The 26,978-nt window shown below is 38.7% G+C and overlaps 1 protein-coding gene and 1 non-coding gene across 9 annotated transcripts in view; both read right to left on the bottom strand.

Annotated features, from left to right (window-relative positions):
• Nucleotides 1–769: 769 nt before the first annotated feature.
• LOC111562096 lies at nucleotides 770–876 on the bottom strand. Its single transcript, XR_002745149.2, has one exon. It is a non-coding gene; the product is annotated as a U6 spliceosomal RNA (small nuclear RNA).
• A 15,287-nt stretch (nucleotides 877–16,163) lies between these two features.
• MYO3B (myosin IIIB) overlaps nucleotides 16,164–26,978 on the bottom strand; it is a 475,983-nt gene continuing 465,168 nt past the window's right edge. For 7 of the 8 annotated variants that reach the window (XM_045033929.1, XM_045033933.1, XM_045033932.1 and 4 more), the window contains 4 exons: nucleotides 21,775–21,881; nucleotides 21,354–21,400; nucleotides 20,366–20,541; nucleotides 16,164–16,415 (listed from right to left, as the gene is read on the bottom strand). In XM_045033929.1, coding sequence (XP_044889864.1) covers nucleotides 20,403–20,541; nucleotides 21,354–21,400; nucleotides 21,775–21,881 — 293 coding nt within the window. In that variant the 3' untranslated portion in view covers nucleotides 16,164–16,415; nucleotides 20,366–20,402. Of the gene's footprint in view, nucleotides 16,416–20,365; nucleotides 20,542–21,353; nucleotides 21,401–21,774; nucleotides 21,882–26,978 lie in introns of those variants that run through there. The other variant, XR_006583268.1, reaches the window with a different exon arrangement.

The raw sequence follows: 26,978 nt of genomic DNA, 5'->3' as shown, positions 1-26,978 counted from the left end.
ATTTAGATGGAGAGTCTTGCAGCAGTGGGAAAGCAGTATGAGTACACAGTGGACTACTGTGTGTATACGCTGATGTGGAATTGGCCAGTGATTCAAAGATGCCATATACTACGAGCAATATAACACCATTTATGTTTTAAAAGCTTACATAGGCTGGGCTCTGTGCTGACCGCTCAGAGCCTGGAGCCTGTTTCAGATTCTGTGTCTCCCTCTCTCTCTGCCCCTCCCCTGTTCATGCTCTGTCTCTCTCTGTCTCAAAAATAAATAAATGTTAAAAAAAAAAATTAAAAAAAAAAGCTTATATAGGCTGAAGAAAAGCATGAAAAAGTATATTAGTTCAATGTTTTATAATAAGGATACAGACTTTTAAAATCATATGCTCTTGACCAACTCTCATACTGTTCAAATCTTAGCTCAAATGTTCCTGGTTCCATAGGACCCACCCTGACCACCTTGTTAACCTGCAATCCATTCTCTGCTCTCCCCATTCTCCATGTATCATCTTCAAACATACTTAGAGTGACCAATTCATTGGCCGAATGGAACACTTTTGAAGGTGAAAGGGAGCATTAACTGGAATGGGGTGGGGAGAGAACAATATATATAATCTGAGACTATCTTGAACAAACCACCAGAATGTTTGGTCACTCCAGACACACTATGTAGTTGACTTATTTATTGTGCTGCTTGCTTATTGGCTGTCCCTCAACCTAAATAAAGCTCCGTGGGAGCAAAGGGGCAGAGCTTTTTGTCTGTTTTTGTTTTGTTTTTTAACATGGGATGTTTTACAAATTTGCGTGTCATCCTTGTGCAGGGACCGCACCAATTTTCTGTGTATTGTTTTAGTTTTAGTGTACATGCTGCCAAAGTGAGCATGCTTTTTGTCTGTTTCTATCTATTGGCTTATTGGTGCATCCCAAGGCCTAGAACAGTGCTTGGCACACAGGAAGTGTTTGATCAAGATTCACTGAATGGATGAATACAAGAATGAATGGACAAATACACTGAATGAATAATATATGAAATTCATTTTGGGACACATGTTATATAAATGTGGAAGAGTGTTCTAAGCTAAGTCGTAAGGCTGTGTTTGCCATACCCATGGCACTTTGTTGCATGTTCTATGCATAGTAAGAATATGCTAAATGTTTCCTGATTAAATGAATATTTAGTTTGGATTCTGGTAAATTCTCAGAACACCCATCCCTGTTAAAAAAATTTTTTTTAATGTTTATTTGCTTTTGAGAGAGAGAGAGAGAGAGAGAGAGAGAGAGAGAGAGAGAGAGAGTGCCCGCACATGTGTGCACGCATGTGTGAGTGGGGGAGGGGCAGCGAGAGAAGGAGACACAGAATCCCAAGCAGGCTCCAGGCTCTGAGCTGTCAGCACAGAGCCTGACACGGGGCTTGAGCTCACGAACCATGAGATCATGACCTGAACCGAAGTTGGACGCTTAACTGATGAGCCACCCAGGTGCCCACCCATCCCTGTTAAAATGAGTAATTCAAAATATATTACAAAATCTAACACTAATGCTATTTTGGCTGATGTCCTATTTTCCTTCTGTTAAACAAAATTCAGCTGAGCAAATGTGAAGATCTAATTGGCTTATTCAACAATTCATGAGTCAGGCAGTATACCATCTAGCAGATAGAAAGGAGCTCGTAGGGTGCTTGACTGGTGCAATCAGTGGAATGCGCAACTCTTAATATCTTGAACCCCTCATTGGGTGTAGAGATTACTTAAAAAATAAAAAATCTTAAACAAAAAAAAACAAGAAAGAAAAAGAAAGGAGCTCCAGGGAGCTGTACAAAATGGAAGACTTTTATAGGCAGAAGGAGGTGGGGCAAGAGAGTTATTCTAGCAAAGAATGGATTATTTCAGGCAAAGTCACCTTCCTTTGGAGGAAGGCTGGGGTCTATTAGGCAGATTACCTCACTAGTGCTGACCTGGTAATTCCAGATTGACTGGTTAAGATTATATTCCTGGGGGAGGCTGAAACTGCAGTTAGGTTAGGTATTAAGTCTTGGTTTGCTGGCATGGGGTTTAGCACAAGTGACTCCATTTTGAGCTTGTTGTTTCTTTCTTTCTTTTTTTGTTTTAACACTTCATTAGTATGGATAAATGAGAATGGATTTACTAGACAGTAATATAACATGTTTAAGTGTTCTCCCTCCTCTCCCTTTCTGACTATTTGGAAAGCAATTTCACTCTTCAGTAGGAAAAGTTTTCTATTTACATTTTGTTATTTTTTCATATAGATGTTTTTTGGGGGGGCACGAATTAAAATATTAAGTTACAGATGGCCTTCTCACATGGTCTGATTTAAAGTTCTCCCTAGTGTTTTTCTTCTCTCAGCTATTAACCAATAGCTCGTGCTGAATTAGTTCCTGCATAGTTTCCATTTTCTTTTCTCACTTTACCATTACAATGTACATATGTAAAAAGCACCTTAACACCCACATGTATTTTCCATATAGTCAGGAGGGACATAGGGAAGACTGTTCTTCAGGATTAAACACACATTCTCATACTGCTCTCTCATTCATCCTTCTTCCTTACTTTGGTGTAATTTAAAACCTGACTTGGTTACCCCCATAAGACAATATTGTGAGGCCAACTGTTCTCTTTCTTCAAAGTCCAGGTGGTACTTGTACTTACTTTAAAGAGTGATTTGAAATGACTTTCTCATTAAATGCCTTTTGTTTAACCTAATGTCCCCAAAGGAAGCTCTGTTTCATTTGGGAAATGTTTTCAATAATGTATGGAAAGGACAGTATTCGGAGAAAACTAAAGGGCCTAAGAGTAAAACTGTGAACTTAAATGGGGTCGGGGGCAGAGAGAGGAACAAGAAAGGCCTTGGCCAGAGGGAGCTGTGTTTACATTGAACATCTGATTTGGGTGCTGTCTCCTATAGATGGCATGAAATTGGAGGGCAACTCTCTTTCTAAAAGCAGGCAGAGTGTGTAGAAGGAGTGCAGGGACAATAGGTAAGTTGGGAAGATAGAGAGAGGACCTGGCTATGGATGGGAGAGTTGCCAATGGAGCAAAAGGCTTCTGCGAGCAGAATGAGGATGGAAGGGACCACGGGGTGTCAATCTGCTTAGACAGCACAAGAATGTGTTAGAGAGACTGTTAATTGTTAGAGAGTCTTGTTAATTTTTACAGACTGAAGGTAATATATATTAAAAAGTGAAAAAGTGTCTACAACAGAAATGCACATGTTTTGCCTTCTCTGCAAGGCAGAGACATTTCTTTTCAGAGACATTTCGTCAACCTTAAGTTAGAAAAGCCTACTCCTGCTCTGAATCTGACCTTTAGTCTTTGTGTGGCTGCTGCTGCAGTTAGTTTTTAGTTCTAAGGCCTAAACCATGGAAAGAAAGGAAGAACAGGAGGATGGAGGAGTGGGGAGAGCGGGAGGGAGTTTGGAATGAGGAGGGCAGAAGAAGGCAAGTCGGACACCCAGTCCTAGGTTAATTTTTGTCACTCAAGATGGCATCTTAAGGACTTGAGTTTTACTAAACTCCACTCTAATACCTTCCACACTGGTTTAAAACAATGTTTCATTTCATTCAAAGTTAAGGACTTGTAAATTAATTCAATCTATCAAGATTTGCAAGAAAGGTTCTCATACTTTTTTGTGCATGGGAGTCACTCGGGGTACAGATTTCCCCTCACCCGACCTCCAAAGGTTCTGCTCACCTAGGTCTGGGTGGGCCCAGGAAAAGGGCATCTTTAGCAAGCTCCCTAGGTGGCTCTGATACTCCCAGCCCAGCCGGAGGCAGCCGGAGAAGCACTGGTTTAGCACTCGTTATTCTGACTTCTGGGTTGGGTTAGGCCCCAAGAGCCTCCTCTGATCTCTCTTTTATTTCTGAAGAAGGAAAAGCGGCTCTCACCTCTCTCTCTGTTCTCTGGAGGTAAAGGGAACAACTAGGTTTCTGTGCCCCCCCTCATCCCTTTCTCTCATTCTCAGGGCTTTTTTCACACATATCCTGAAGCTAAACATGCCAGCTTCCTTTCCGCTTATCAATGGGATGGGAAAAGTGAACACCGTTACTGAAGTATTGTTTAAATATGATGTGACATTCTGACCCCCTGAAGCTAAAGCCATTACGAGACGAGTAACACCTCTGATGTCCTTGCAGGAAGGGATTTTCCCCTCTGTGATCTTCGTGTGAAGATCTCAAGTGGACAGCTCTGCATTGAGCAGAAAAATCACAGAACTTGCTCAGTGTGGCTTATTTTTAACAGGAATGTGGAAATAAAAGAAACGCAAAATAGTGTAAGGGTTTCATGTATAGTACAGTTGCATAGTTGGGGGTGTGAATTTAATTCCTGGCACAGAGTAGTCATTTAATACATATTTGCTGAATACATGAATATATTTTAAAAATAAACTCAAGACCTATTTCTTAGCTCTATGATATAGACATAAGAGATACACAGTTAATTTCTATTACATCTCTTCAGAGAGCCATGGCAACTTTTAAATCTCAGTTGAGCCGCTATTTGGTCATATGATTATTTGCTATGATTGTCAAGAACCTATAGCTACACAGTTGCATGTACAATTATTAGCCACTCCTGACCCAAAATGGATGGGTTAGCCTGCAGTTAGTTGTTAAGAATATACTGCTAGGGGCACCTGGGTGGCTCAGTTGGTTAAGTGTCCGATTTTGGCTCAGGTCACGATCTTACAGCTCGTGGGTTCGAGCCCTGTGAGCTGAGCCCCGAGTCGGGTTCTGTGCTGACAGCTCCGAGCCTGGAGCCTGCTTTGGATTCTGTGTCTCTGTCTCCCTCTCAGCCCCTCCCCCACTCATGCTCTGGCTCTCTCTCTCAAAAATAAATCAACATTAAAAAAATTAAAAATAAAAGAATATACTGATGAGGTTTTATAGAACTTTGGGATCTTTCGGTGCTCAGAAAACATTAGTTTCTTGTTATATTAAGCTTATATATAAATATTGGTGAAAAGATACAGATTTGCTAATAATTAAAAGTTGTTAAATCACTCAGACATATTACACATATAGAAACTAAAAATGTTAGGGGCGCCTGGGCGGCGCAGTCGGTTAAGCGTCCGACTTCAGCCAGGTCACGATCTCCCGGTCCGTGAGTTCGAGCCCCGCGTCAGGCTCTGGGCTGATGGCTCAGAGCCTGGAGCCTGCTTCCGATTCTGTGTCTCCCTCGCTCTCTGCCCCTCCCCCGTTCATGCTCTGTCTCTCTCTGTCCCCAAAATAAATAAACGTTGAAAAAAAAAAAAAAAAGAAACTAAAAATGTTAGAATGGTAATGAGTGACTGGAGAGACCTGGCATACTGAATGGGAGTTAATGCAGGATGCTAGATTTCAGGGCATAAAATCTTGGGATTTTGTGATGGTTCAGGAAAAGCCAAGGAAGCTAACGATTGAGGGTCCTCAGAGGCCCCATGGAGAAGCCCAATGCCCTCACTTGATAGGTGAGGAAACTACAGCTTTGAGAGGATTCTCTCTGCTTTTTCTCTTTCCAGCCCCTTCAACCATGCTTTCTCCTTTCTTTTTTGAAGAGTTCTTGGTGATCTGTTAAGTACTCCATGCTGCCTTCCTTCTTCCCACAGTTGTTGATCAATACACAGTTCATCACATAGGAATACATCATGGGCTTATATTCTATAGTTCCATTTATATAGTATAGTATAATCATGTAACCTAAAAAAGAAAAAGGCAATAGAACCATATTGCTGGGCTTCTTGTCCAAGGAATTTTCATGAGGCCAAACCTATTTGGTGTCCCCCAAGAATGGCTGGAAAGTGGTAAAAATAAGTTTTCCCTTCAGTTCTTTGGGTAACAGGTCTAGAGCAGGGGTTGGCAAACTTCTGTAAAGGGCAAGGTAGTAAATAGTTTAGGCGTTGCCGGCCTGCCATTGTGGTGTGGGAGCAGCCACGGACTATATGTAAACGAATGGCTGTGTCTATGCTCCAATAAGACTTTTTAGAGTCAGAACCACAGCCAGAATTGAGAGTCAGCGGTGTTTTCCTATTTCCCTTTGCCCTCTCAGCTTCCCTTTGCCCATGGGCACTCTTGGTGCTGTGTGCCTATAGCTGCCTTTGCACAACATGCCCCAGATTTTTTATTGTCTCTCAGTCTCCAACAAACTTATTTTTCCTGGTTCACTGTTTCAGGACCAGCTCTCAGAAGTTAGCTCATTTGAGAAACCAATTACAAAAAAAAGTGTAAATTGTGACTATATTTTTTTGCCTTCTTTAGGATGAAAGATGGCTCAGGTTGGTCTCCAAATAGAAAGCTCACCACCATTTTTCCCGTTGCTTTGTTAACTTTCACCAAGATATCAGGAATATCTCTGCAAATCCCCATCAAGGCTATTCCACACTGCCTCAAGACTTCCGCTAACTTCCTATAAAAACCAATCGTTGTCTGAAAGCTTCAAGTTTCTTCTCAACTTGGCTTCAATCGAGTCTTTGGTAATCTGTTCAACTTTCTTTTGTAACGATTTTTTTTTAAGTTTTGTATTTATTTTTGAGAGAGCATGCAAGCAAGTGGGGAAGGGCAGAGAGAGGGAGGGGAGAGAGAGATTTCCAAGCAGACTCTGCATTGTCAGCACGGAGCCTGACATGGGGCTCAGACTCACGAACCAAACTGTGAGATCATGACCTGAGCTGAAATCAAGAGTAAGACGCTTAACCAACTGAGCCACCCAGGTGCCCTTCTATTCAACTTTCTTGACAGAGTCACCACTTGACCCTCTCTGCGGGCCTCGTACTGAGGTTGCAGGTGTTACATGGCAGCATGGAACAGGGATTAAAGGACACTCTGGAGCCAAACTGCCTGGGCTCACGTGCTGGTGCCACCAAACTGCAGGGTCTTGGGCACGTCACTGAGACTTTACACACCTCACTTTCCTGTGAAAATGGTATAATGATGATAATATATATCTGATAGGTTAGTGTGAAGGTTAAATGGAGCAAGAGGGGTCAAGCACAGGGCTTGGTATATAATAACCACTCAGTGCATGTCAGTTATGTTATTCTCCAATAAAAATTCAATGAAGGCATCAGCATATTCTATATTAAACTGCAGTTTGGTTACTCTGACCCCGGACAGACTGTCAGTTAACCATCAGCATTCCTTAAAGGACTGTTTGATTCCTGGAAAGAGCCTGCTGGACTCTGCCACAGCTGGATTTGCATATTGCTCCTCCCTACTAGTTCTCTGACAGCGGCCAGATAACGTGACCTTTCTGAACTTCCCATTTATGCTTTTTACCTACTTAGCATAGCTGGTGTGAAGACCACATGGGAGAATGCTAGTGAAGTTCCATCAAATAAATGTATTAAATATTTTTATTTCAATAATGGCTTTCGGATTATCTCTGTAAACATCCGTAGAGTTCTTGGAAGGCACTTAGGCCTGGCAGCAACACCTTACATGTCGGGAGAATTAGGGAAATATTTTTGGAAAGAAGAACGCTTCTTTCTAAGCAAGTTGTCTGCTTAGAACCACTTAACCTGTGTATAAGTGAAGCTGGTCCTAGATCATAGGACATTATGGGAAGCCTGATAGTCCGGTACAGAGAATCCAGAATGTAGAATAAATTAACCTAGATTTTACTCTGTTTTTACTGTTATTGATTCACAGTGTGACCCCTGGATAAGTCACTGGTTGTCTGCTCCATCATCTGTAAAAAGAGTGGGGTTGGCCTGGTATTTTCTAAGTCTTCTTATTGTTCTAAAATAGAACCTTCAGGTGTACAGAGCAGTGACACGTCATTTTTACGTCCCCAGATCGATCTGGCAAGTAACAGCCAACCATCCAAAGTTATCAAGGGGATGGTTAATTGGCAGAAATATTTTCTTTGATTTTAACATCGTAACGTGAGTGGCAATAAGACTTGCGTTGTTTGCTTGATTTTTTCCCCCTCTCCTTTTGTTTTGAATGATACATGGCCCAGTAAAACCACAAGTGAGTGTGAATGAAGAAAACATTCTGTGTGACTCAAAGGCTAGCATTCTTTGCTGTCACTGACCAAGGGGCTGGTTTGGAGAACAGTAAATACCAGAGGCCATGTAAGTGGGTACCCAACTAACTGAATAAGCATAGACCCTCCCCAACTCCTCATTTTATTCATAGGTTGTCACTGGTTCACGTATGTCATGTGTCAACGCACAAACTCCTTCTCTTCCTTGTATCTTGAGTACACTGAAAACATGATTTGTCTGGGTACTTCCGTTAAACTGCCAAACTGGTGTTTACACATAGACATAGTCTGAACTGATGACCAGGTTAGTCATTTAACCAAGTAACCCGATCAATAACCAGCCCATGATTCAAACCACTCGGTGTGACTGGATGCGGTATTGTGAGTGAGTCATGGATACAAATAAAATACTTGAGAGGAGATATCTCGACATCTCTCCAAAATTTCTACTTCATACAAATTTGACTTAGGATGAAGACTAATGTAATTCAATAATAGCTACATAGAGAAGAAATACCATAGGTAACTTTAAAAAAAGGAATCTCCAAAAAATTATTTTAGAGATAGTCTCTGAACTTTGAAATATCTGTAAAATAGTATATATGACATAACGATCCCTTTCTCTTGAAGGTTATTTTAACTGTGATCAGGGAACTGGCAATAAATACCTTATGAAATCTCACAAATGAACACTGGCAGCGTGGAAAACCAATAAACACAGGTTTCAGCAAAACACCTTTTAAAAACTGTTTTAGGGGCATCTGGGTGGCTTAGTCGGTTGTGTCTGACTTTGGTTCAGGTCATGATCTCATGTTTCTCTGTGTCAGGCTCTGTGCTGACAACTCAGAGCCTGGAGCCTACTTTGGATTTTGTGTCTCCCCCCTCTCTCTGCCCCTCCCCTGCTTGTGCTCTCTCTCTGTCCCTCAAAAAAATAAATAATAAAAAAAAACCCTGTTTTAATGATTAACAAGTGTCTGAGGTCTAGTTACTATACTGATTTTTATATAACTTTGAATCTCATTGACTTCATTAACATAAAAAAATCACTTTCTCCCATCCACAGTGTAAACCTTAATCCTAATCCTTCTCTTCAGCCTGTTTCCAGCCTACAAATCTGGCCAATCCTGCAACCCCCTTGAATTATACTTCCTCCTCTTTCCTTCCTTTAACCACTGAATTTCTGGGAAATTAGCCAGTTGCCACAGGAAACTAAAGTGACTGTCTCAGTCACCCATCTGATAAACTGCAGATAAATTCCAGATTTCAACTCATTTCTTCTGCATGGGATCATCTTTAGTTTATCCTTCCTCTACCCATTGCTTCCCCAGCCCTTACTACCCAATCTGCAAAGGACATTTTTACCGGATGTGTTAATTTCACACCACTTTTATTCTCCTTCCATCATTCTAGCTTAGGTCTTTAATACCTTTTGCTGAACTGCCACATAAGCCTTCCGACTGATTTCCTTGCCTCTCACTTCTCCCTTTGCACTACTGCCAACAAGCTCTTTGCAAATTCCAGCTCTGTTCATGGCATTCCTCTGAACACAATCCCCAGTGGTTTCTGGTTGCCCAGTAAATAGAGTACAAACTCCATAGCACAGTATTCAAAGTCCTCCACAATCAACTTCTCCAGTGGTACCTTTTATTTACTTAGTATGCTCCAGTCAAACAAGAACAGGACCTGAATTTTTCCGGATGCTTCAGTCTGCCTGGGCTCTTTCATTACACTTGGTTGCTGTAGGTGCACAAGGGTGCTTAGAATGGGGGTGGGAGGGACTTTTTTTTCCTTTTAATTCACACCAAGACTAGCAGCTGCCCTTGTGTTTTACTTTATGGGATGGCAGCTCGTTCTACCTCTGTCCATCTCTGCTCAAGCCACCATTCAAGATTCAGGTTAAATGCTGATTTCTTCATGAATCATTCCTTCATTTCTCTATGCTCCCTCTCTGCTCTTACTCTGCCATTTCCTACTATAAATATCTATGTATATGTCACAGCTCTCTTTCTCTATTGTAAACTCCTACATTAGCTCAACAATGTCTTAAGACAGTAATATCTGGAGATTAATTGTGTGAAACAAATAATTTATTATTAATCATAGTTCAAATATACAGAGTTGTATACTTGGAAATGGTGAATTGTATTGTATGTGAATTATATCTCAGTAAAGTTGTTATAAGAAAAATAATTCAAATATTAATATTTATAAATTATTTACTTAATGATTTTAAGCAAGATAGGTTACAGCATGGCAGATACAGCACGCACACATTTGTATCTCCTGTTTCCTGAGATCTCATTTACTTATTTATTTTTAAAGTTTGTTAATTAATTAATTAATTTAGAGAGAATCCCAAGCAGGCCCTGCACTGTCAGCACAGAGCCTGACATGGGGCTCAATCCCACAAACTGCAAGATCATGATCTGAGCTGAAACAAAGAGTCATATGTTCAACTGACTGAGCCACCCAGGAGCCCCTCTTGAAATCTTATTTAAACAGCAGTAAATTAGAACTAAGAGGAATAAACTCAAGATAATGATAAGAATAGAAGAGTGAATCATCAAAGGAAGAGAGATTTTAATATATTTCTGTAAGATGAAAAATGGCTAGAAGTCACCTTGCTTCCAGTAATAAAGGCCTAGGTAGTTCAAACTGTCCTCTCCTTGAGCCAAATAGTAAATTAGGACAAGATTTAAAAATACCTAATTGAAGGCACTGGAAAGCTAGCAAGAGAATGAAAAAATAATGAACCAAGGTCTAGAAGAAAACAGAAATTCTGAGAGAAGAACTTGGCACTGGGGGCAACTTTTCTTCTGGAAGGAATTTGCCAATTTCAGAAAAAGGCAACTAAGAGGCTGGGAGGCTAAACAATGAAGAGCAACGAAGGGGACAAAAGTTGGAGACTTAAACACCTATCTTCCCTGCGGCCCCCCCACCTCCCCCCACACACACCCTGACTTGGGATGGTAAAGAGCTCCACTTTAGGAGATAATACACCAGATGTCTACTGTTCTAACAAGGATTTCAGGTCAGTTTCCAACCATCATAGGCTCTAGAGTTGGATTAAAGTGGTCCTGATTTATTTGTGCCCACAGAAAATGCTACTGTTTTATGGAAGAAGGGAATATTATTCTGGGTCTCAAATTATCTTTACAAGCAATGTCACAAGTATAATTTCCAATATGCAAAAAATAATAACCAAGAGAATAAGAAAACATAAATGAGAACCACATAAGTTTAAACTGCTAGAAACCAAATAAAGAGAAACCCTTAAAAGCAATAAGGGAAGAAGACAAATTACCTTCATAGGAAGAACAATTTGAATTACAGTTCTTTCCAACAGATACAATGAGAACCAGAAGATAATGAAGTACTATCTTTAGAGTTCTAAGAAAAAATAACTGCCAATATAGAATTCTGCACTCATCAAAAATATCCTTCAAAAATTAAGATGCAATATAGACATTTTTAATTAAGCAAAAACTTATAGTAGCAAACTCATAGTAAGGACATACTAAGTGCCCTTTAGGCAGAAGGAAATGGATCTCAGAATAAAGGTCTGAGATGTGGGAAGAAACAAAGAGATATGAGAACAATAATAATGTCTCGTGGGATTTAAAATATATATGAAATTAAAATATACCACAATAGGGCACCTGGTTGGCTTATTCGGTAGAGCATGTGACTCTTGATCTTGGAGTCATGAGTTCAAGTCCCCATGTTGGCCTAGTTAGAAATATACCACAATAGAAACAATATAATCAACGAGGAATATATAATATAGATAGAAATATTAGTGTCGTAAGGTCCTTGAATTCGTGAATTGTTCAAGAATAGGGTAAGAGTATTAAGTAATATTACACTTTGGTTAAGTCAAGGAAGGCATATTGTAATTTCTTGGGTAGCCAAAAAATGGTAAAAGTGTGTATATGTACCTAATGATATAGGCTTAATATACATAGAGAAAACAATTGCCAAAACTAAAAGGAGAAATGGATAAGTACACAATCATAGTGGGAGATTTTTAACATAGTTTTCTTACCTGATAGAAACAGCAGTAAAAAAATTCAGTAAGCATGGAAGAGAGGACTATTAACAAACTGGACCTATTGTGCATATATAGAAGACTGCAGAATACACCTTATTTCTAAGTAAATATGGAATATTTATTAATAAAGTTTTTATTATGGAAATCATATGCTGAGTCATAAAGTATCAATAAATATCAAAGTCATTGAAATGATACTGAATTTGTTCTCTGGCCATAAGAACAATTAAGGTAGAACTCAACAACAAAAATATAGGAGATAATCTTTGTATGTTGAGAAATTAATAAACTTCTGAAAATCTCATGAGCAAAAAAGAAACCATAACTGCATAATAGTAAAAACACTTTCATTTGCTACTAATTCCATACTTAGAGGGAAAATTATAGCTTAAATAAATATATTAGAAAACAAGGCTTAAAATCCCAAGAGATTAGAAAAAAATAACAGCCAATTTTATCAAAGAAAGAACATAATATACCTAAGAGCAAAAGTTAGTAAAGTGGGAAACAAATAGATAATGAAAAAAATGAACAAAATCAAAGGTTTTTCCTTCAAAACACTAATTGACAGACCTGGCAAGAATAGTCAAGAAAAAAGAAAACACAAATTATCACTATTGCAAATGAAAAAGGAGATCTTATGACAGATTCTACAATACTAAAAATATCTTAAGAGATATGTTGAGCAATTCTAACCAAACTTGAAAATGCAGAAAAAAGAAACAAACTTCTAGAAAACTAAAACCTAGCAAAACTGACACAGGAAGAAACAGAAGATATGAGTAGTCATAAATTATTGAAGAAATTTAATCCATAATTAAAACTTTCCCTCATAAAAACTGCAGACACAAATAGCTCCTGTAGTGAATTAAAACTATTTTAAGAAAGAACTAATGTCATTCTTACACAAACTCTTCTGTAAAAAAGCAAGTAGGGATATTATGAGAATTAAGAATATATATGTTAATTTCATTATGGGCACAGATATAAATTTTTAAAAAATTAATAAATCAAATGCAGCAAAATGTAAAAGGATAATACAACATGATAGAGTTGTATGTACTGAAAGGATGCAAGGCTGGTTTCATGTTAGAAAACCAGCATAACTCACTACACTGACAAAATAAAGGAGTGAAATCATAGAATTACTTACATGTATAAAACATAAGCATGTGATAAAATCAAACATCCACTTATAAGGGAAAAACCCCTCTAGAGAACAGAAAGGAACAGCAAATATAATTAATGATCAAACACTGAAAGCTTTCCTCTTTGAGACTATAAAAAAAGACAAGAGTGCCTACTATTAGCCATCCTAAACAACCTTGTACTGGAAATCCCAGCCAGGTCAATGTGGCATTTCGATTAAAACAGAAATGACATGAATTCTTTATTGTTCCTTGTATGTAATCCTTTGCAATGTAATGGGACTCTGAAGCCCCTCTTGAATGTGGGTTGGTCCTGCATTTTGTTTTGGTTAAAAGAATATGGTGAAATTGACAATGTGCCAGTTCTGGGCCTCAACAGCGTGACCCCCCCCACCCCCACCCCAGCCATCTTTTTCAGAGACTTTGACACTGCCATTGGGGATAATAACAAATTAGAGGATGAGACCATGTTGAGTAGAACTAAGTTGGCCTAGCTGTCCTTGCTGTGGCCCTAGATATGTGAGAAACCCAGTCAACATGAACAAAAGTGGTTAGCTGACCTGCAGCTAAGTGCAGATGCACAAATGAGTACTGGCAAGACTAGTTCAAACCAGCATAAATACTCAGCCAACCCACAGACTTGTAAGAAATATGTGCTTAATTTGGGGTGGTTTATAATGCAGCAAAAGCATTATAAAACAGACAGTAAGTCAAGAAAAAAACAAAGTATAAAAACAAGTAGGAAGTATGAAAAAGGAAGAACATGTCTATAGTAGTTCACAGAGGATATAATTGTGTATGCAGAAAATCCAAAAATATCTACAGATAGATTATTGGAATTAATGACATAGCAAAGTTGATGCATCTCAAATACAAAATATCAACTGCATTTTAATATAATGGCAGTATCTTAGTCTGTTCAGGCTGCTATAACAGAATTCCACAGATGTGACTTAAACAACATAAATTTCTCTCTCATAATTCTGGAGGTATGGGAAGTCCAATATCAAGGTGCCAGTAGATTTGGTGTCTGGTGAGGAGCTACTTGCTGGTTAACAGACAGATATCTTTTCACTGTGTCCTCATGTGGTAGAAGAGGCAAAGCAAGGTCTCTGGGGTCTCTTTAAAAGGGCACTGATCCCATTCATAAGGACTCTACTCACATGACTTAGTCACTCCCCAAGGTCCCACCACCAAATACTGTCATGTTGGGAATTAGATTTAAACATGAATTTGGGAGGGGGACATAAAAATTTAGTCTAGAACAGGCAACAAATAGTTAATACATAAAAATTAAAAAGTGTTAAATAATATCAAATTATATATGGTATATAGGGATAAAACTAATAAACTATGTGTAAGATTTCTCACATAAAATCATAAATCATTATTGAGAGAAGAGAAGGAATAACTAAATAAACAGAAGCATATATCATGCTTATAGTTTGGAAAACTCAATATTATAGGCATGACCATTCCTTCCAAATTGACTTATAGACTCAAGATGATTCCAAAGAAATATGAACAGTTCCCCCCCCCCCATAAGTTGACTATTTGAATCTATAATATGCAAAGAGCCCAGACTAATCAAGGGTCTCTTAGAGAAGAAAAACCATGTTGGAAGACTTGCTTTGTCATATACCAAGGCCTATTATAAAGGTACAGTATTTAAGACAAGGATATCCAATCAACAGAACAGAGAATCTGGAAATAGATCCATTATTACCTGATTTATGTAAATGGTAGTATTTTAGAGCAGTAGGCAAAAGATGGCCTTTTCATTAAATGGGGCTACAATAGTTGAATCTCCATTATGAGAAAGTATGAAAATTGGCCCTTACTGCACACCATTCACACAAAATCACTTCTGGCTGGGTAGGAGATCTAAACATGAAAGGCAAGAAATAATGCCTCCAGAAGATCCTAAAGGTAAATATCTATGACTTTGGGGCCGGACAAGATTTCTTAGTATGCTTTTAAAAAGTACTAATCAAGGAAAAGATTGATAAGTTGTACTATGTTAAAATTACAGACATTTTTCATCAAAAGATATTTTAAGGGAATGCAAAGACAAGGCATCTAGTGGAGAAAATACTTGCGACACATATAATTAACTATATGTAATACATTTCTCCAAATAAAAAGAAAAAATATAGTTAACCCAATTAAAAATGGGTGTATCACAAGAGAAGGTATTTAAAATGGGCACTAAACACATAAAAATGTGCTCAGTTATCATTATCAATTAGAGATATGTAAGGTATAAATCAAAGTGAGATTCTAATAGATACCCATTAGAGTGCCTATATAAAGAAGGCTGATAATAGCAAGAACTGGAAGTTCTCTTATGTCACAGGTATGACTGTAAATTGGTAAAATCACTTAGGAAGACAGTTTGGTATTACCTACTGAAGTGCAGTTATATGTACTTTAGAACTCTGCAATCATAAACCTAGGTGCATAGCCCACAGAAATGCATGCAAATATACACTAAGAGACCTGGAACAATGTTCACAGTGGCAATGTCCAAAATAGCCCCAAATTGGAAAGAATTCATATTTGTCTATCAAAAGCAGAATGGCTAAGTCAATTATGCCATATTCACAAACTGGAATGCTACATAGTCATGAAAAGGAATGAACTACATTTCTATTACACAACATAGATAAGTCTCACAAATATAACACTAAAGAAAAGAAACAAGACCCAAAAGATTACCTACTACATGATTCCACCTACCTAAGTTCCCAAAACCTAACTATAAGAGGCAAAATTTAACTGTAGTGTTTAGGAATACACATGAGTGGTAAAATTATAAAGAAAATCAAGGAGGTATTTACCAGCAGAGTCATGAGAGTGCTTGTCTTTGGGAAGGTGGTGATTGGGAAGGGACAAAAGGGACACTTCTAGTGTGCTGACAATGGTCCACTGCATGCACAGATGTTTATACAGATGCTCACTTTCTGATAACTGACTGAATTGAGTCTTCTGATTTGTGCCCTTTTCTGTATTTGTATGACATTTAAACATAAAGAAAGTTAAAGGAAGTGGACGGAGGCATATCTTCAGATGAACCAAAATGTAAAAACAGCAGCTCAGAGCATGAACACCAAAGGTGCAGTTAAGTGAAACTGTTCTATTCCCAGAATGATTTCTATTTTGTCCAGGGTCAGTTATTTTGTTTGTCTTGACAATATCCTTCAGCCTGTTGGTTTTCTTCACATCAGGTATCCTCGCAGAGATACTATCAAAAGTCAATGACACATAAAAATAGATGTTTAATTGTATAAAGTTTAAAAGGTAATCAACAAAAATTTAAATATACAATTATAATCACTGGAAGAAGTAAGAGAGAAGGGAGATAAAACTGAAATAAATGCACATCTTTCATAGAAGGGGAGAGTAAATGTTATCAATAATGATAAGCCAAAGAAGATAGAAGTAAATTATCCATAGATACGATGGAAACCATTAGAAGAATTAGAAATAGTAAAAAATGGTTGATTCTGCGGGGAGGGACTAAGGTAGGGACAGGGATATAATGTTTTCCATTATCAACCCTCTGGACTATGTGATTTTTGTTTTGTTTTGTCATGTGCATATTACCTTGAAAAATCTCATAAGACTTTTATGAGATTCCAGGTTGAATCCTTCTCATATACTTGATTTAAGAATTGCTTCTTGAGTTTGTGGCATTATGACTAGTCCAAGAATAACATCAACAATCTGTAGATGGTATAGTTGGTTTTCTTGTTTGTTTGTTTGTTTGTTTTGTTTATTTATTTTGAGAGAGAGAGAGCAGGGGAGGGGCAGAGATAGAGAGAGAGGGAGAGAGAGAATCCCAAGAGAATCAGGAGCTGGATGCTTAACTGACTGAGTCACCCAGGAGCCCTGTGAACCCTATTTCTAAAGTAATGTTAGGAGTTATAGCTTGGCAATGACTAATTATTGTAGAGCTTCAAAATCATAATTTTATAATTATTTATGTTTCCTTTAAACTTATTTTTAGAAATATTTAATTAGAAACAAGGCAGGTATACAATTACACTGTACACAGAGAAATAGGAAGTTAGAAATATTTCTACTCAACAGTTTGAAAAATAGCTTAAGTATCAAATCAAAAGTAGATAAGTCAATGATAAAAGTAAAATTTCCAAAACAGGATATATGACCTCACACCAGTCAGAATGATGTGACAAGAAATAGCAAGTGTTGGCGCCTGGGTGGCTCAGTTGGTTGAGTGTCCAGCTTTTCATTTCGGCTCAGGTCATGATCTCATGTTTAGGGAGATCGAGCCCAGAGTCAGGCTGTGCTGACAGCATGGATCCTGCTTGGGATTCTCTCTCTCTCCCTCTCTCTCTGCCCCTCCCCTGTTCACAGGCACAAGCTCATTCTCTCTCTCAAAATAAATAAATATTAAAAAAAAAAAAAAGAAACAGCAAGTGTTGGCAAGGATGAGGAGCAAAGGGGATCCTCGTGTGCTGTTGCTGGGAATATAAACTGGTGCAAACACTGTGGGAAAAAGTATGGAGGTTCCTTAAAATTAAAAATAGAAAATACCGTATGATCCAGTAATTCCACTACTGGGTATTTACCCAAAGAAAATGAAAACACTAATTCAAAAGATCTAGGCACCCCTATGTTTATTGCAGCATTATTTACAATTGCTAAGATATGAAAGCAACCTAAGCGGTTGTTGATAGATGGATAAAGAAGTAGTATATATATGTGACGGACTATTACTCAGCCATAACAAGGGATGAGATCTTGTTATTTGTGACAACACGGATAGACCTGGAGGGGTATTATGCTATGTGAAGTAAGTCAGAGAAAGAGATACTGTGTGATTTCACTTACATGGGGAATCTAAGAAACAAAACAGATGAACAAATGAACAAATAAACATACAAACAAAACCCAGAAACAGACTCATTGATATAGGAAAAAAAACTGGTAGCTGCCAGAGGGGAGTGGGGTGGGGAGGTGGGAGAAATAGGTGAAGGGGATTGAGAGATAACAAACTTCCAGTTTTAAATAACAAATCACCAGAGATGAAAACTTAAGTATAGTAAATTTAGTCAATAACAAGGTTGTATAGTGACAGTATATGTATAGTAACTATGTTTATAGTGGTAAGCACTGCATGATACATAGAAGTGTTGAATCACTATATTGTGTACCTATACTATACTTCAAAACAAAAATATTTATATTAGAATAATGTTAAAATCTATATATTCTAGATATTTAAATTTTTTTTAACGTTTATTCATTTTTTTATTTTTTATTAAATTTTTTTTAATGTTTATTTTTGAGACAGAGAGACAGAGCATGAACAGGGGAGGGTCAGAGAGAGAGAGGGAGACACAGAATCCGAAGCAGGCTCCAGGCTCTGAGCTGTCAGCACAGAGCCCGACGCGGGGCTTGAATTCACGGACCGTGAGATCATGACCTGAGCTGAAGGCGGACGCTTAACCAACTGAGCCACCCAGGCGCCCCTAACGTTTATTCATTTTTGAGAGAGAGCAAGAGCGTGCAAGTGGGGGAGGGGCAGAGAGAGAGAGAGAGGGAGACACAGAATCTGAAGCAGGCTCCAGGCTCTGAGCTGTCAGCACAGAGCCCAATGTGGGGCTTGAACTCACAAACCACGAGATCATGTCCTGAGCCAAAGTCAGATGCTTAACTGACTCAGCCACCCAGGAGCCCCATATTCTAGATATTTTTTAAACAACAAAGTTCACTTGTGTTTCTTCTGCTCTGTCTGCATACCTTATAAACATTTCTTTGGGGTGAACATCTGAGAAAAAAAATCAAGGCTCATTTTTTTTTTTTTAAAGTAAAGTTTAACTATTTAACTTTTCCTATATTTTTTCCTCGTAAAAAAAATTTCTGAGATCTTTAAACGCCTCCTTTCATTATTTTATCTCTGTAAAATGTGGGTATTAAAATTCTCCCCTTTATCACTCTGAAAACGATTTTTCTCTATTTCCTCCAGTTAATTTTTCTAAAAATCTGGGAACTCCCATTGTACTATCTGCCAAGTATTTTAAAGTAAAAAAAAAAAAATGTTGAGACCATCTGTTCTAGAGAAAAGGTCTTGTAGGGTTTTTTGTTTTTGTTTTTTTTTTTTTACCTCACACAGCAATCTTACACATTGTTTTGCATAAAGGAGTTGCTCCAAAGTTGTTTGCTGTATTGAATCATATTGAGTATTATAATATATGGTATAACATTATTATAATAGGACTAGCCCAAACTGGAGTGAAAAAAATCAGAGTTTATGGTATAAGAAAAGTGATTAATCATGTGTAACAACAGAATTGAAATTTTCTTGTCAGATACGTTAGTATAACTAAGTGAAGTCCCTCCATTCATTTAAGTGCATTACTGGATGTCCACTCTGTGCCAGGCACTACCCTAGGCTCTGTGCCCACAAAGATAGACAAGACAAGACCCTTCCTCTATAATCACTCACAGCCTAGTGGAGGCAGCCAACCAGAGACTGGGAAGTTACTAAACCACAGGACGTGGACTATGGCAGGTCCAAATTTTCTGTCCCTCTAACTCCTTTCTATTTACTGCTAAGGTGATGGGAGTAAAGAAGCAAAAGCTTTATCAGCATAATAATTAGCAAGAGAGGGGTCCATCTGCCTTATAGAAAGACTTAGGCTTGCCCCCTAAACACAAAAAATTATCCTGACCTAGGAGGCCTTGAGTGCACTCCTTTAGGATGGGGGCACTCAGCAGTGGAACCCTGACTCTGGAGAGATGCCTGGAGAGTCTCTCAGGAAGGAGGTGGATGCCAGGGAGAGGTGAGGTAGAAACAGAGTCCTGGATTTTCACAGGGACAGACTTTGCATGGATGGACACAGCAGGAAAAATAAATGTCAGTATTCATGATTGGCTAATGGCAAGGTTGTCTGTTACCCCCCTAGACGCTGAGGTCTTCGTTACTCCCATGAATGATGGTTACTGCTATAGTGAAGATGTGCTCAGTGTACCACAGCTACGAAAAATTGCCCCACTCAGGCTGCACTGCAGATGTGGGGAGGGCAATGGAGGTATGAGAAAATGGTTGGGAATATGAAAATTGTTCAGTAAGGCTCAGACATGCACCATGTGTCCAAAGAAGCTGACCCGTTGCAGTGCTTTCTTATGAAATGACAATCAGTCAACTACCATGATTGTTCTTACCCTCTGCAGACTTGGGGGGGGGCGCAGGAAGTACAGCTCAGTGCTGAGCAGAAGATGCTCCTTTTGAGGATGAGGAATAAAAGAAAGGGCAGGCTGGGTTGTCTTCCTCAGGAACGGAGTCCACAGGTGACAAAGATTTATAATACTCATCTTCCCCATCAAGCACTTTGATTTGGCTGCAACAAAGAAAAGAGTTTTCAGGAAAAAGAGAAAACAAATGCCACAGTCATCACCCAGGCAGCTAACAGTGCATGAGTACTGGGAACAGGGCTGGGTCCCACCCCCGGAAGGGAAGGACAACTTAGGGTACCTCAGCGTGACCCAGAACTCAGGAACTGACTCTGATCCACCAAGCCTTTGCCTCTGGGTCACAGACTGATAAAGGGCTGAATTTAGTGGCGTCTGGAGGTTGTGATCATATTACAACTTTTCTGTCCGAATTTACCTGTCTGTCCCTGTTTGGTTCCTAGATGAGAAAGTTCCCCCCCTGTCTTCCTCCAGTTCTCAAATTAGTACCAGTTAGCTATATCACTGTATTCTCCGTCAAGATACTAACAATCAAATGGGCCACAAACTCCTTAGCATCCTGTGTCTAACCACAGGGGAAAATTTTCCTCTGTGTATCTTTAAGGCCCAGGGGTAGGGTGATGTGGGAAGTGGCCTGTTTGCACTGTGTGGAATGCTCTCATCTGTGAGAGAGTTTTATACAATCTGCTATGACTGCAATTAGGAGGAAACTACAATTTCCTGGGATAATTATGAGAAATAACATTTGCCTTTAGGTGGCAATTTCAGCCTTTTTGGACAGAATAGACTCAAGTTTTATATAGCTGCTACTGTGAAAAGTAGTTTCCAGTGTCAATAATAGTGGTGATATCCCCATTTGCATATTTTTAGAAGCTCTTCTGGAAAGTTTTGCATTTTCTGTAATATCACAAAGGACTCCTTCTGTTTACAGTTGCTTAGAACTAAGAAGACAGATATTTACCCAAGTTTTCTTGGCTTCCTTTTGCTCCCTTGATATTCTAGAGTTCCCTGTGGAGAGGGCCAAGAACACACAGTCAAAGCAAAGCAGCAAGTCGTTAATTTTTAATTCAAAGTGATTTTGTGTTGAATGCAAGCAGATGCTGATAATATCAGAAGTCACAGCATAATTTTTTTGATCAAAGGGCTCAAGTGAGCCTGATGAAGCATGCATCTTGCTCGTCTTTGATAAACCACATCAATTATTCACCGTGAAGGCAGACATCCTGACATGAAAGCAACAGATAAAGAGCCTAAGCACATGTTCAAGAAGAGAGCATAAGAGAGTGGGGGTGGGGCTGGAGGGGCTGGAACAGGTATTAATAACAGAATTATTAACTGGAAACAAAGCCAGTGAAACAGCTTTATGGCCACTTTGAACTCACATTTAACTGGTTATAGTACATGGTGTCCTCAGGGCTACTCAACATTTTGGGTTGCTGACATCTTCGGCGAGGTGTTCGCTGCTTCTGTACAAGACCATTTTCTGAAACTGCAACAAGACAGCAAAACTTTACTGTAAACCATCTGAGGCATTGGGAAAATTAGGTAAAAATCGCTCTTCACATAAATGCACTTAGTGGAAACTGTGTCTCATTTTAATGGGCATGTTAGAGCTCTGCTAATATTGGCAGAAATGTCATCCTAAAACACATACACACACATAGGAATTGCTAAGTGTAAACAAGGGCCACTGTCTGTAACTTTGCCTTCATCTCTCTTATCTAAATCAGAAGTCAAGAGTGACAGAAAGCAAATTGGTTTGTCCATGCTGGTGAAGTAGAGGTTGGTGGCCAGCCTTTGTAGAGCACAGAGTCCTATCTTCATGGGATAACTCAGGACAATGAAGGCAATCTGGGATAGTTTGCACCACATCTTGCAGTGAGGGTTCAAAGACATCTGGAGCACACACCCTCTTGGGTAGATGAGAAGCAAACCTTTTGGTGGGATACGTTTCGGAGGGAAAATGGCTTGAGCTAGTATTTACTGAAATGCTTTGAACAATACCATTGATCCATGCAATCTCTGGAGATAGCGTAAAGGAGAAGGGGAAAAGATAATTGCATGATTTCACAGAGCAGCCTCTCCGTGTTAGCCCTGATTTCAGAACCCTGGACCAAGAGTGAACTGGAGTTTAAGAAACCACGTGTCCAATGAAGTCATGATTTATTTCCCTTCCAAGCAGATGATTTTTGTGGAATCTGCTGTCCTTTTGGCACTATATCTGAATCAGGATTTAGCAGTTTTAACTTCTTGCCAACACACACACACACACACACACACACACACACACACACACACACCAGAGCTGCCACACAATACTGTTTATGAATGTTACAGTCCAGAGAAGAGTTCTCACTTTCCTGGGCCGAGTGTGTATCATATTCATAAAACAGGGTTGTAGAATTGTACCTGGAATCATAGTTTCACTTCACTAGAGGTTCTTACTATTTAGGGAAACTCTGGGGGAATTTTCTAAGTGAAGAATGACTCAGCAAGAACCATTATGAATAGCAAATTATCAGTTTCCTAAGTATGAAGTTTCACACCTTTACTGTTCTTGAACTGGAACCTATCTATATTGGCCAAGACTGTTAGAACCATACAAAGATTTAGGAACTATTTATTCTAAATGCCTATTTTTTATTTTTTTTTTTGGAAAAGAAAACAGGCCCATGAACGTTGAATGACTCATCCCAGATGAAATGGGAGAGTGAGGACCTAACCCTAGACTCTTACCTCCTGTTCTGGAAGCATTCTTTTTAAAACTATAGCATACTGTCCTTTTTTTTTTTTTTTTTAAATTTTCTTTTTTCAACGTTTATTTATTTTTGGGACAGAGAGAGAGAGAGCATGAACGGGGGAGGGGCAGAGAGAGAGGGAGACACAGAATCGGAAACAGGCTCCAGGCTCTGAGCCATCAGCCCAGAGCCTGACGCGGGGCTCGAACTCACGGACCGCGAGATCGTGACCTGGCTGAAGTCGGACGCTTAACCGACTGCGCCACCCAGGTGCCCCCATACTGTCCTTCTTAACAAGAAACTTTTTTTGTAAGCTAAGATCTAAGTAAAAGTAAGCTCCATCGTGCTATGTTGCTTGCAGAAGGTTCTAGTAGCCATTAAAGATATCCCTGTACACATCTTCAGGAAGTCTGGGTAGAGGGCAGGACTCCAGTATCTTGGGCTGGCATCATCCTCAGAGTATAAGGAATCCAGAATTGATATGGGTTCTTTCTGCTACTTCCAACATACCTACCGCCTGCTTGGTTTGTGAAGTCCATATGCTGTAATATGGTAGGACACAAGGTGCCCTGTCTCATCTCCTCTGATTTATAGATTAATGAACAGAAGTGTATAGAGTTAAAGTTGCTGGTGTGAACATGCACTAGAGATCTGACATCTATTCTCCCTTAGACTTCTTAACGTTATGGGAATTCCAACCTTGGAAACTCAAAAGACTGATCTTAAATAGTTTCTGAGTTCAGCTGGAGTTCAGCCCAGTTCAGCTGGACTTCATATAGTGTTTACATTTGATCAGAAACTTTTATTTATATTCTCAACTGGGGATACTTAATTTAAGATGTGGTTCTCAAATTTTGTTCTCGATGAATTTGCTATTCCATGGGTGGGTATTTTTTTCCTGATTTTTAGAACTTAGGAATTAAGTTATTGGGCATAATTTTCACAATTTTAGCATTTCTCCCATAAATTAAAAAAAATCTGTTGGTGTCTGATGGTATCTATACTATACTAGAATCTAGTATAAGCTGGTGTCTGATTTTAGCATTAAATTTTAATTTTAATTATTTTAACTTAAATATTTCCATGTCTCACAATGTTTTACAGAGTGCCATAACTTACAAGAGTTTTGCCATTGGAACAAATTTGAGTATCACTGGTATGTGATCAATAATAAGAAACCAAATAAACATTTGGGAAATGAATCATTATTTAATAAATGCTGTTGAATGGGGCACCTGGATGGCTCTGTTGGTTAAACTTCTGACTTCAGCATCTCAGATCATGATCTCACAGCTCATAGGTTTGAGCCGTGCATCAGGCTCTGTGCTGACAGTTCAGAGCCTGGAGCCTGCTTTGGATTCTGTGTCTCTCTCTCTCTCTCTGACCCTTCCCCGCTCACACTCTTGTTTCTCTCTCTCGAAAATAAATAAAATGTTAAAAAAAAAAAATAAATGCTGTTGGAACAATTTGATAGTAATATACAAAAAGTATAACTTAAATATAGACCTCATAAGGTTTATCCTATATGTAAGGTACTTTGCTGGATATTGTGGGGAAAACAAAGAAAAATAAGACAAGGTCCCTGCCTTCAGTCTAGTAGACAGCATTGAGTCTTAAGAGGTTAAGTGACTTGTCATAAATTAGTGCTGCTGGGCTCAAGTTAGTGTTAAAAATTTTTTTAATCTTTTACTTTTCTCAATATGCTTTTTGATTCTTACAGGCCACAATAAATTCCAGATGAGTTATATAGTTAAACATTTTAAATATTCCTATAAAAACCTTAAAGGGAAATGAAATAGACTATTTTAACTGTGGAAGAAAATATTAATGACAAAGATGGGTCCAATTAGAGTAAAATATTCTGTATGATAGACAGTAACAAAACTAAGATGAAAGGAAGTGCAATAGAAAGATAAAAACAAATTTATTATTATTTAAAAAAAATTTTTAATGTTTATTTATTTTTGAGACAGAGAGAGACAGAGCATGAACGGGGGAGGGTCAGAGAGAGGGAGACACAGAATCTGAAACAGGCTCCAGGCTCTGAGCTGTCAGCACAGAGCCCGACGCGGGGCTCGAACTCACGGACCGCGAGATCGTGACCTGAGCCGAAGTCGGCTGCTCAACCGACTGAGCCACCCAGGCGCCCCAAAACAAATTTAAAAATATATACACACAAAAGTCTACTATCCATAATGTGGAAAGGCTGAGGTGAGAAAAAGATGGAGAAAAAAATCATATACGTTGAAATATACAATGAAATGAGATATTGAAAAATATTTAGCCATCCGGACAAAGAGCTTCAATTAAAACAACTACCACTGCCTTTCTATTAATTAGGATAAATAAAAGATCAAAAGACAATGTGGGAGTGGCCCCACATACACAGATGAATCCATAGGCTCCACCCCTCCTGACGTGCAACTTGATGATAAATAGTGAAAGCTAAGCAACTTGTGCCGACAAACATGTCCCAAGGAAGCCAACCAGAAGAAGAAAAAAAGACAATTTGTACGATGGTGTAAGATTTTTTTTTGCATTGGAAAAAGGCTAGAAAGATGATAAATATTTAATAGTTGGGGAGAAGTTAACTGTGAGATATGAATGTTGGTGTCATACCATGAAGGCACCAACAAGGATAAATTTAAGGTATGCTGTTGATAGATGAAAATTCAAAATTCAGGAAAAGAAGCAAATATAAAACAGCATACAGGACATTGATGAAATCTAAATGTTTATGTACATTGAGAAGTTTTTTTTTTTCCTTTAAAAATTAAAAAAAATCAATAAGGCATCTAGGGCAAAATTATTCTTTGATTCAGTAGACAAAGAAACTATAGCTAAGAAAGATAAATCTGGAAGTGGCAGAGTCGAAGCCACAACCCCTGTCTTTTGCTTAAGCCAGTTTGCTTACAGGAGACATAAAACAATCTGGCAATTACCTAGTTCATTTGATTAGTTTATGTAGACAAAATAGGCAATTCAAATATGAAGGTAAACATTAGTATATGAGTGATTTGAAGACAATGTTAGTATTCTGAAAGTGGCCTATTCTTACTTCACATAAGCATTTGTAAACCAAGCCAAACTCTCCAGTTTGTAATCATCTGGAGGCTACCTCCCCATAAAGCTTTTCGAAAGTATATCACGTCATGAGTACTATTTAACATAGGTCTCTTTCCCCTTCAAGAATCCCTGCACCGTCTTTTCCCCTTGCACCTTTTGATTTCATATTTGAGACCCTGAACACACCTTTCTCTTCTGAGCTGACACAGAACTTTGTAATAAACAGGAGATATACCTGTCATAAAATGGAAGAAATGTAAATGACACCTCAGTGAGGAGCGCTGGGACAGGCATACTTCTCTCTCTAACCCCAAATCACCGTACTCTGCGGCTGCACAACTGGCTGACTCCTTGGTGAGAGACAAACAGCTGAATTCAGTTGATGGCTTCGTTACATAACTTCAAACAACTGGTTTGGAAATTTCATATTCCAGTTCTTTTTATCGAACATGCAGGTATATCCAAGCTAGAGTTGCCAGATCAAATACAGAACACCCAATTAAATTTGAATTTCAGATAAACAACCAATACTTTTTTTAATCTACTAAAATCCTGTGCGATATTCAGGACATACTTGTATTAAATTAAAAAGTGATCAGTTATTCATTTGAAATTCAAATCTAGCTGGGTGTTCTGTAGTTTTTGTTGTTAAATCTGGCAACCCTAATTCACAAGCACAATTTCAAGTCACAAACAAGGCGTTTTGTTCCCTCCTAGGGTCTCAGAGATGAAGAAGGAAACTATTTCCTCTGCTCTAATTGACTTGCTGAGTTACAGCTATT

Source organism: Felis catus, chromosome C1 (genome assembly GCF_018350175.1).
Source record: "Felis catus isolate Fca126 chromosome C1, F.catus_Fca126_mat1.0, whole genome shotgun sequence".
In the NCBI taxonomy this organism is placed as follows: Eukaryota; Metazoa; Chordata; class Mammalia; order Carnivora; family Felidae; genus Felis; species Felis catus.
The sequence above is the reverse complement of the archived record's forward strand: the minus strand, read 5'-3'. Positions and strand labels throughout refer to the sequence as shown.